Genomic DNA, 11125 nt, shown 5'->3' with positions numbered 1-11125 from the left:
CCAGCTTTGAACCGGAGGCGGGGCCCGCGCCCCATTGGCTCCGCCAGGCCCCGCCGGCCGCGAGCTCTCGTGAGACGAGCCGCCCGCTGCCGCCATCTTGTTTCCCGCCGCGGGGGCCGGAGCCGTCCGGGGGGTCGGTGAGTGAGGGCGGAGCGGGGGGAGAGGGCCCCGTTAGTCAGAGCGCTCATTCGCTCCGGGCGCTTCTTGGCGGGTTGGCTCCGGTCTCTCTCGGCCTGGTCTGGCCGCGAACGGGCCATGGCCCCGGTGGGGAGCGGGTAGGGCATCCTTCGCCGTAGGCTACCGTGCGCGCCGAGCTCCGTCTGGAGCTGGTGGGTGCCCGGCGTCCCGGGCGGCACCGGCGAGCCCCGGCGGGCAGCCGTGCTGTGTCCTGTCGCGCGTCGGCCTGGATCCCTGTAGAGGCTGCAGCGGGCGCAGGCCTGAGGGTGAGCAACCGGCGCTGCTGTGGGGACGGGAAGCTCCCCCCTGCCCTGCCGGGAGGGGGGCTAGGGCCAGCGGCAGCAACGTCCCCGCGACGTCCCACAGCTCCGCTGCTAAACCCGAGCAGAGAGCGGAGCATCAGCGTGCGGTTGCGCCAGGGGAGTGGGGTATGGCGGGGTGGCTGTTTCTGGCAGTAGTGCTGCTTCGTGCCGCGTTAAAGTGCTTGGCAAACTTACTAGTTGATAAAAATAATGTGTAATGAGGGACCCAGGAGTTAGGCATCGTTAGGGCTAATAAACAGGTTGATAAAGAGTGTGTGTGTCAAATCTAAACGTGGCTTAGCCTTTCCTCTTTGTTACGCCTGTGTGTTTGTGCTTTCTACATGCTACTTGGTCTAATAGAGGATAATATTTTTCTCTACAAACCAGAGTTCCCATAGTTAAAATACAGGACTAGGTAATTGTTTACTAATAAGTTTATGGAGAGACCGTAGCTCAAAACTTAATCCTGAGGGAAGGCCAGATCTGGATCTAGAGGATGGACTTGGAAATGCTCTCTGTTTTGACAATACAGCTATTTCAAGAAAGAAGGAATGAAGTGAATCCTTTGTGTAATTGTATCTGGGACTGGATTTTTCATAAATGATTTATGCTTTAATCTCTGTGATCTCAATGTAAGGATAACTGAGTGAACGCTTTAGCTAAGTAGCTTCCCTTTTCTGGTCTTAAGTTTCAATATGCATTTCCACCATTGTACTGCCTACGTGATGATATGGTTATGAATATCAGATTCTGCACAACAGCCAGCTAAAAGGCAGTGGAGTATGTGCAGGGTTTTAAATTTTTCTTGTTAAATTTTTAGTATTTGTCCCTAAGATAATGAGTATTTTATGGTTTTGTTTCTATTTTGAGGCATAATGTTTTTAACAACGGTATTATTCCGAAAGAGAATTCCTGGAAAGCAATGGATTGGGAAGTACAGGCGACCAAGAGTGGTTACCCTTGCAATGAAGCAAGCAATGATCCAAAGGTTGGAGATTGAAGCAGAGAATGAATATTGGCTGAGTCGACCTTACCTGACGCGGGAACAGGAGTACAAACATAACACAGAAGAGAGACGTGCAAGATGGGAGGCTTTCAAAAGCCGGGTGAGAGCCAAGTTGCCTGAGCACAGATACATCAGTGATGACTTAAACCACTTAAATGTGACGAGAAAGTGGACAGCTTGAATAATACGGCGTATTTGCATTTGGCATGTATTATGTGCTACCATGGCATCTGGTGTTGTACCTAGTATGGTAGTTTTGTAATTCAGTATAATATGGGTGGATGGCAAATGAGCCTTTGCTGCAGTGTACAAAATCTTACATTAAAGGAGGCCTGTGGAGCAGTGTGTTTTCTTATTGTTGTCTCTTCGGAAAGACAGCTCTTCCCATGGCGCTCTGCCATCTGCCTGCCTTCTGTTCTTCAGGGGCTTTGCATAAAGCAGCGTGAGTTACCAAGAGCGGTGAACTAGATTTATTGCTTCATTAATTTCCTTTTGAAGGCTTGCAGAACATACCTGCCCTGTTGAAAGGGATTATCTGCTGGTACTGACCAGGTGGCTCTTACTGGTTGCTCCCCTTTCTGAATGGGTACTTCTGTACACATCAGTACATGTCAGAGGCAGCTGATGATAGTTAAATAGTGCTGGCTTCATCAGGCATGCAAGGACCAAGATGAACTAGAATTAGAGGTGTGTGAGGCTGGAGCTTCTGGAATACTGTAAAACATGAAGTTTTAAACTTTCTGGAAAGAATTGTTGAATTTAAATGCCAGTGTCATTGTCATGTCAGTGTCGACTTGGGTGTTACTGCTCTCTTAAAGAGATTATTTATGATCTAAAAGGAGCACAGCTGATCCCTGTTTGAGTGGCAGTCTGATTTCTAAGTCATGTTTAGTATCCTAAAGGACATACAGTCAGTCACAAGCCAGAGGTTTGTTAGTTCCCCTCTCAAGACCAAGTGACCTGAAGGAGTCAGGAGTGTGTAATTTTAGGTTTGTTGCAGCTGGAGTGTAAAAACTGGCATGGTTATAAAACGCTTCCCACCAGGCGGGTTTTCTCACTGATCCAACACACACGTGCTACAGCTAAGCCATTTTTAGATTCTTTCACATACTTTTATTAAGTTGATGTTGCATTCACTGATGAATTCAAGTGTCAAGTCCATTCATATTTTATCACATTGGAAAAGAGGCCTAAAATGGTACAACTTTTTTTATTTCAACACAAACTATACTTCAGAGAGGTATGAACAGGTCTGAACACTGATGTACAAAATCCTGAATGCACCTTTAGTGGCTATAAATGGCTTAAGATAACATTTATGGAAAAGCATACATAGGGGGAAATTGCACAATACAATTAAAAAATGAAGGAACTTCCAGGCAAAGCAGTGTGATTTTTGTATTTAATTAATTTATAAAAGCCCCCTTTAAAAAGTTACTTCAAGTATTAAACTATAAATGGCAACATGTTTTCTCTGTGCATAGGACTAGTCCTATTGGTAACATACAAAAAATAAAATGTGCTGTTACTACATAGATCCTTTACACTTCACCTCAGACTTCAATACGGCTCATGCAAAGTTTAGGCAGCACAATTAAAAACAAGCACATGGAAGCAGAACAGTTGGGACCTTGTGAGTAGTGCAAACGTTGATGACCCGTGTTGACAAATACAACCATAACTGCAGAGAGAACCCAGGGACGTTTAACCTGTCCAGGTGAAAGAGGGGGCAGGTGTAACAGCAGGGATGCTGCCTCCTTCCATGGTGGTTTGACGATTGTAAATTGCTGATCAGAAAGGAACGTGCTAAGTGTGTGAGTTGTCAGCTAAGCAATGTGAAGGGAAGGGAATCTGCATGTGGCCGTTAATGCTTTGGTGCCAACAAAGGTGATTCCAGCACTTCATTCCCCAACACATCTGCCTGACTGCTGAGCACGTGCTCTCTGTTTCCTGGGACAGGAAACCCCCAAACCAAAGGAAACAATCCTGTAAACATTGTCAGACTTCACTACCTCATGGAAACAAGATTCAAGTAATTGCTGCAGAAAACAAACAGCCAAACACCGGTTTGAATCGGCATTAAAAATAACTACAACTTGCAGATTCACTACATTTCATGAGTTATGGAATTAAGAAAAACGCATATAAAAAGCTGTCTATATATACAAAATAAATTGATAGAAATGAGTGTAGTAAGTGTGTTCAGTATTAAATCACTTCATATGCAGCTGCCCTCTTTGGTGCCATTTAGGGCTAGAAGAGCCTCTGATGATGCATACCTAGCTATTTGGTAGGTACTGTGAAAGACTTGATCTGCACTGAGTGAAAGTAGCCGCTGCTCGGAGCCTCTGGACATGCATACTTGGATCCCCCAGCTGTGTACAGTTTCAGACAGTGGCCTCGGAATTTAATGAAGCTCAAAGTTGGTTGTTTGCTTGTTTTTAAATTCTTTAATAAATATGGTCAGTCAGTACTTCAGATCCAGGTGGGTCTGGTTAATCAATGTCAGAATCTGTGACTTGGTAAATTTGCCAGACACTAATGCTGCTGTAAATGCTGCAGTTTTCCTCCTCTTGGGGCTCTGGTAAGCTACAAACGGACCATACTTCAGATCAGTCAAGAACAACACTGAGTGCATATTGAATGATACTGAATGTAACCAAAACCTCCAACCCCATAAGATTAGTTACAGTAACAGAAGAGCCACAAGAGGTCAAATGACGGAAGGAACAGTACCTGAAAAGTGCAGGCATTTAGCACCCTGGAGAACAGGGCTGGTTTCTAAGAACAGTATACCAAAAGCAGCTTGGTACCTGCAAATTCCACACTCAAGAGACCAGCTTTAACAAAGTTACTGTAATTTCTACTCAAATCACTAAAAATAGAAGTTCCCAAACTCCCTCTAAAATAACCTTCTGAATTTTTAAAGTGGAAGTTTTTAATCAAAGGCTTGTGATGTGTATAACCAGTGACACTGCAGTCTTGGGTGATGCTGCAGGAAGCATGTTATGACAGAAGACTGCACCCTGTCCCCATCAAGTGCCTTTGGTAGGAGCAGCAATGATGTGTGTGGTGTGCGCTCTGAATAAATAATCCTAAGGAAAAAAACAGTTTTAAGTATTTTCTATTAATGGATCTGCTGCCTCATCTTCACAGGGACAGCTTTATCATCGCAAGACATTTCAGGAACCCAGAGGACAATTCACACTGAAATCTTGCCCTGCCTCAGGCTTCTTTCTTTTTTCCACACTGAGAGTTCAATAACATTCTGTGTGTATGACTCGTGTGGGTATGTGGATTTTTTTTAAGGAGAAAAGCAATAAGAATTACTAAAGCATGGTTTGTAATTGCAGCCAATGTCAACTATTCTGTAGTAACTACTACAGAATATGGCTTGCAATAGTAATTTGATGGATCTAAAAGCTGAAGGGCTGTTACTTTTAGTGACAAGCTAGGTATTTTCAAGAATGCTGATACAGAGTAGGTTAAAGCACAAACCCAGCGTGTACAACATGACCCAGCACCCTGAACAGTTGGTTTCTCAGGATCCATCTTCCTTCTGCTCTTGCTGCATTCACTGCAAGTTCTCAGCGGATGGGGCAAAGGGCCCATTTTCTGGAGCACCCTGACAGCCCCCAGCCACTGCTGGCAGCAGTACCAAAGCCTGCTTGAGCTGAACAGCCAAACAGCTGTTTGTCCTCCCCAACTCGGGCAGCAGGGGGTGAGCAATTATATTGTGCAGCACTTGCGGTTCTTGGGCTTTATTCCTCTCGCTCTCCTGCTCCTTTTTATTACAATTATTATTATGTTTTACTTTATTCCAGTTATTAAACTGTTCTTATCTCAATCCAGGGGTTTTACCTTTTTCTGATTCTCCCAATCCCACCAGGGCCAGAGGAAGCAAACAGGTGGCTGTGTGGTACTCAGTTGCTGCCTGGGGTTAGACTGTGACAGCATGTAGTATGTATTATCTCAGCTGTAAGACACTGATGTAGTAAAAGCCACATGATACCCTCGGCCCTCCATTACACTTCCACCTGTGTTTGGGGCTGCAAATTTTGGTATTCAGAACAAGCCACTTAAACTTGCAGCCTTCTGTCTCTATCATCTCCTTCAAGAAATTTTGCTGCTGCATTACTACTGCAAGCTTATGTTCAGATGAGCACTTCTCACTTGACAAGAAAAAGCTAAACCTTCCAGATTAATGTATGGCAAATGGTTTTTGTAAGTAAGTTTTAAAGTTAGCAAATGCAAAATTCCTTGTACAAAGTTGGAAGAAACATTCTGCAACTTTTATAAAACATGCGAGTTTGGACCATTACTTCTTTCTCAAGAACATCCAATAGTCACCCAATTGCGTTCATCAGTTCTCAAAGTATTCTTGTTCTAGAAGATTAATATCTAAGAAAAATTTATTATTTCCAAAGAAAAAACCCCCAACGTGTTTTAAACCTTACAGTACTTGACACCTTAGTATCTCCATCATAAACATACTGCTTGGTACTACCTTCAGTTCATATCAAAAGGGCTCACATCCGTTTATTATCAGCATCAGCTGAACATCAGAAAAGTTACAGACAGGGAAGTACTTGTCATTTTTTCCAGGTGCAAAATTCCAACACCACCCAAAGATGAGATAGCAGTCTTCTATAGAGGAGCAAGGGGAAAACCACCCATGCTGTTTGCTGTCGGTCTTGAGCTTAGGATGAACTTTATTCCTCACACAGGAAACACATCTTGCCTTTTGGGAACAGGAATACCACTGCATGAAGCACTCAATCTTTAGCAATTTCAGCATCACAAAGTGGACTTGAAAGTGGCAGACTAAAGCGTACAGGTTTTCAGTGTGTTAACACAGATGTATGACCCAACACTAATTTTCTCATAAGTACTTGATATTTGTTTAAATGGTACTTCAGAACCAATAAAAACTCGTGCCTTTATTAAAAAAGATAAAACAAATGTATAACACAGTATTTATAAACCATCAAGAGTCCCACAGAAAAAGCAGTACTCTTCCAGTTCCATTTTCTAACAACACACAACTGCAATAAAGTTTTCCTCAGGGGTACTTTACCATTTTGTTACTGCCTTATACAGAATGCTGCAAACATTATCAGAAAATGTAAGAACTGTTAATTCCTTTTTGGATTGGCTTTTCTTTGTATGCTGATAGACAAGTGTTGGAAAATAATCATGTTTTTTTCAACAAAAAGCCAAGTTTGCTTCTTTCAGCTCCGTTCTTGATATGGTTAAATAAATAAAGTTAAAATGGGGAGAGGTGTCAATTCTATAGCAAGAAAGCAACACCCAAGTAAAAGGCTTTTACATTGTTGGCATTGCCTTGCTCCAAAGCACAGCCAGCAGAAGGAATCCTCAGTCCTGAAAGACTTGCAGAGCTACGATCATGGGGTAGACTGGTTAACAGGAAGAAGGGAGAAGACTTCATCCAGTCCCTTCCCCATTACCTGGTGTTTGAACTACATATAGTCACACTTCAGACTCACCGTCCATGCTGTATGTTGGTTTTTTTTCTTTTCTTTCGTTTTTCTTTCTTTCTGTCCCCGGGAGACCTGCTATGGATGTGACTTCTGCAGTGCCTAAGGTAAGGAGTTTGCCCATGGGGAGGTAGGAGTCTCTGCAATCAACCCCCACCACTGCAGCATAACAGAAATGCATAGTTCCCACTCTGGACCTCGTGCATCCAAGCAGGGCACTTCAGGATTTGGCCCTTTGGTAGCAGTATATAATTCAGTGTTGCATAAATGCACATAAAGAATCTTAAGGCATCTGTCTTAACTTCCCTGCTCTGCAATAGTGCTTACAAGAATCCATTGTACTGTGCAGAAACTTGAATTTCTTGTCTCCTCCTAAAATGCTTGTGTTCCATATTTTACTGATCAACTTCTTCCAAACAAAATTAAGTAATATTCAAGCACAAGACGCGTTGCAGAAACCTAGTGAAACAAAAAAGGTAATGAATTAAATTGTACCGTTAGTTTTGAAAAACAGATCAGTGTGTTACAAGAATGCAGGTAGGTAACTTGATTTACAGACTGCTCATGCAGGACAGCAGCGAAGGTAATGTCAGCTTGAAATTTGCCTTCTGGGAGGTGTGGGATTTTTTGCTTTGTTTTGGTTTTGTTTTAAACCTCTCATATTTTAGAAGATTACCTGCACTGAGAACCTCAATCCATCACCACTGACCTGTGGCTGAAGTCTCTTAGATCCCTGATTGACAAGAATTGCACATTCATTTTGAATCAAACTGATATGGGGACACAAATGACATTTGCCTCGGTGAGGCTGGGGGACTGGCCTTCTTTTGCCAATCACATTCTTTTTTCTAGAATAATCTGGGAACCTTATTCTTCAGCCACGACTCTGATTGCTTCTGCTGTGTGTTAAAAATTGAAAAATACAACTAGCAGTCTGTTCCAGGGTACACAAAAGTGCATGGAACAGATGTCGTATCTCACTGCTATTGCACAGTTGCTTACAATTGCAAGGGGACTGGAATTAACCATCTTGGCCTACAGAAACTGTGATTAAATCCAACTGAATTCAGAACAGCTGGAACTGTGCTACTGAGTTAACTGTTATGCGAGATAACACCAAAATGCTTTTGCTTTTGGTGCAATTATGCACTATTTATTCACACAACTTTTGAAACTACAGCATTCTGGGCAAGAGTGACACAAAAAGTACTCAATCTTCCTTTATTAAATTTGGCATGACTTGAGGAAGAGAGGGAGGATAGGGAGAAAATTAATCCCAAACTATTACCAGTGAATTGTCTAGCTTAAGCCAGCCACTTAACGCTTCCTCTCTAGGTCAGTGGAAAGAAAGATTAAGACTTTTCTCTAATTCCCTACCAAAGGCTGCTGGGGATGAAGAGCTCTCAGAAGATACCTATTCCTTTCTATGGAGAGTATAAAGCCTTAGTAACCTGTTTAGATCAGATTAGTTTTTATATAGCTAGAGGCTGAATGGAGTCCCTTGCCTGGGACGTGCATTTGCACATTTATATCGTGTGAAGAAAAGTTGTGAAAGGAAAACTCGTCACTGGTGGAGTCTCATGGCTGAGTAGGTTTTTCAGAAGTACCAACCAGCTAATCTAATTTTGGCTTTGTATGAGTTTACACTGAGCAGGCTGACCAAGCATCACACCATCCCCCACACAGACCTTTTAAACAGATTTTTTTCTCGAAAACAAACCAAGCCTGTTCCCAAAACAGTGATTCTAAGTCAGAAGGCTTATTAAAAAAAAAGCGTGATCCTAAAATTACTGAGTTCACAAAGCTCAAATACTGTGCTTTCTGTCCAAAGACAATGGGAATTCCTTGCAAGTTCTGTCTCTCATCTGGGAAGGAGGAAAGGCAGAGGTGTGTGTGAAAGACTCAGCCCTCAGCATTGACAGTTGCTAGCTGTCCAAGTAAGATGTTTCTCTTCCAGAAAGGAAAATTTAATGGGAGCTTATAAGATCACCACAGTATGAGCTCAATATTTAGTCACTGGAAATACACCAAGGAAGTTTTCATATATGCAGCAGCACTCACTGTATTTCCTAAATGCCAAGTGCCCACAGAGCTCTTACATAAAAGATCACTGTCAATTCCGAGTGTGACGAAGCAGTCCCTACGCAGACACCTATATTTATTTACCTATTGACCCGCCTTCCTTGTGCTCACACAGCTTCTTAAAAGTGTAAGAGCAGAGCATATCCCACCATACATGATTAAAATCCATACATGATTAAAAAAAAAAAAGACAGTTCAGGAGCTGTTCCTTCAGAACAGTGCTTCTCCAAGACAGCACTTCATCTTGAAATCAGCTATTTGTCAGATTAGATTCTTCTCCCTGGTCAGGTAACAAATCCAGTACTATCCACTTCAATCTAAATTACAGGACTAGTCTGACTCATCTCAGATCTAGCCAGGCCATGTTTCCTGTACCACAGCATTACTCCCATTCTTGTCTTCTGAACAGCCATTCTGAGTTTTATTTAGACTTCCCTATTACTCATCCAACTCAGAGGACTCCTCTGCACTCAATGACTAGTAACTTTTGACTTCAAAACATCTATTTAATTTACTCATACACATACAGAAATGGCATGCAATTATATTGGTCTTACCTGTTTCTCACTGAGACGGTTGGTTAGTAATAAACTGAGATCAGCTTTCCAATGAAACTATAATATGCTTTTTTGCACCTAAAATGTGAGAGAATCTCAATTATGTGTTTTTGCAGATTTGCACAACAATAGCAAAGACTTCAAACCAGAAAGCACATTTATCATGTTGTGCTTGTTTTTGAAAAGTATTTTCCTCCCCCTAATCCAACGGAAAAGATCCAGTTTTAGAACACAAAGTGTGAAAGCAGGAATTACCTATCCATTACCTTAGCGTAACGACTCATTTTGGAGCAGATCATGGGACACAAGTTACCCTTAACTTCTAAACATGCTGATGTGATTCTATGGAACATATTTTTCTTCTACTTGATTCAACCAATTCCTAAGGACTTTTTAGGCCTTAAAAAAAATGAAAGACCCACCACCAGCAAAACCATAGAATCATCAGAAGTGTTACAGCACAGGCTACCTGATTTAACATTTTCCTCTTCAGGGCCACTTTCCACCCACTGACTGTCACTGGTTAGCAACTGATTTTGTGATTCACTGAGTGGTCGAGTAGGAAAGGACTGATTTGGTCCAGAGCTGAGAAGTAAGCAAAGTCAACACGAATTCTGTAATGGCAGGAGCTGCTTATTTCAGACATTTCTAGTTACTCAGAGCAAGGCAAACAAAACCCTACACTGCCAACTAAAAATGGCCCCCTGCCCCCAACTCTAATTCTCCTATAGGCTTGCTCCAGTCATCAGTCTAAACCCTTACCTGACATAGGCCACTCACAATTCTAATGGAGAAAACCACAGATAGACAAGAAACGGTGTACGAACAATGCTGCTGCCGCACAGTTGAAAAGAAAACCTAACCAGTACTATCTCAGAGAACAACCTAATGCCATTTTATCCCACCAGTAAATGCTAGGGCCTTCTGCTGAACATTTTCCTAATGCAAAAGAACACTACTGCTCACACAAAGGTCCTGCTCTTGTGTAAATTCCACAGGTTATGTTGCACTGGAAGCAAATTCCTCACAGTATTGCCTTTGAACCCCTTAATGCCTGACAAATCAGGTGACTGCTGCTCACGACATCAGCTACTAACTCACGAAACTAACACAGAAGGCTTCTAAAATGGCAAATGTAAACACCCCCAGAAGTGTCACATACTCCAGTGTCTTTGAATCTAAAGCAGACTTCCTGAAAATACACTGAAGATACAAAACATGCAAATTTGAGAGGGGTAAAAAGTAACGAGCTAAACCCCTCCAGCGCTAAAAGCCAGCAAATAGCCACAATGATCAACCCTTCTTGCAAACAGTGTCTCAGCATTTCTTGTTTAAGCATGCTGGAGGAGGTGAGGTACAAATACCACCTTGCCTCTCATTCAAAAAAACATCTTAAGCTTTTTTTTTTTTCTTCCCATGGATCATTATACAGCCTCCCCTAGGACTTTTTTGATTGTTGCTAAGAGCCAGTAAGCTCTCTTACTTTCTGCATTAGTTTCCTCT

At 42.4% G+C, this 11125-nt stretch overlaps 2 protein-coding genes across 11 annotated transcripts in view; one reads left to right on the top strand and one right to left on the bottom strand.

The window, feature by feature from the left end:
• The first annotated feature begins 34 nt into the window (after window positions 1-34).
• On the top strand, window positions 35-1830 carry MRPL57 (mitochondrial ribosomal protein L57). Of its 3 annotated transcripts, none has more exons than XM_030477657.1 (2): window positions 35-137; window positions 1350-1830. In XM_030477657.1, the coding sequence occupies exon 2, from the start codon at window positions 1355-1357 to the stop codon at window positions 1664-1666; it is 312 nt and encodes a 103-aa protein (XP_030333517.1). In that variant the 5' UTR covers window positions 35-137; window positions 1350-1354; the 3' UTR covers window positions 1667-1830. The 3 variants fall into 3 exon arrangements, with proteins under 3 accessions (XP_030333517.1, XP_030333519.1, XP_030333518.1); XM_030477659.1 differs by lacking the exon at window positions 35-137 and adding an exon at window positions 335-443; XM_030477658.1 differs by lacking the exon at window positions 35-137 and adding an exon at window positions 540-1215.
• Window positions 1831-3939: 2109 nt separating this feature from the next.
• Window positions 3940-11125, bottom strand: part of ZDHHC20 (zinc finger DHHC-type palmitoyltransferase 20) — a 47551-nt gene continuing 40365 nt past the window's right edge. For 5 of the 8 annotated variants that reach the window (XM_030477647.2, XM_030477650.1, XM_030477648.1 and 2 more), the window contains 3 exons: window positions 10092-10207; window positions 9623-9700; window positions 3940-7442 (listed from right to left, as the gene is read on the bottom strand). In XM_030477647.2, coding sequence (XP_030333507.1) covers window positions 9663-9700; window positions 10092-10207 — 154 coding nt within the window. In that variant the 3' untranslated portion in view covers window positions 3940-7442; window positions 9623-9662. The remainder of the gene's footprint in view (window positions 7443-9622; window positions 9701-10091; window positions 10208-11125) is intronic. The other 3 variants (XM_030477649.2, XM_030477651.2, XM_030477652.2) reach the window with 3 other exon arrangements.

The sequence above is a fragment of the Strigops habroptila genome, chromosome 2 (assembly GCF_004027225.2).
Source record: "Strigops habroptila isolate Jane chromosome 2, bStrHab1.2.pri, whole genome shotgun sequence".
NCBI lineage: Eukaryota > Metazoa > Chordata > Aves > Psittaciformes > Psittacidae > Strigops > Strigops habroptila.
The sequence above is the reverse complement of the archived record's forward strand: the minus strand, read 5'-3'. Positions and strand labels throughout refer to the sequence as shown.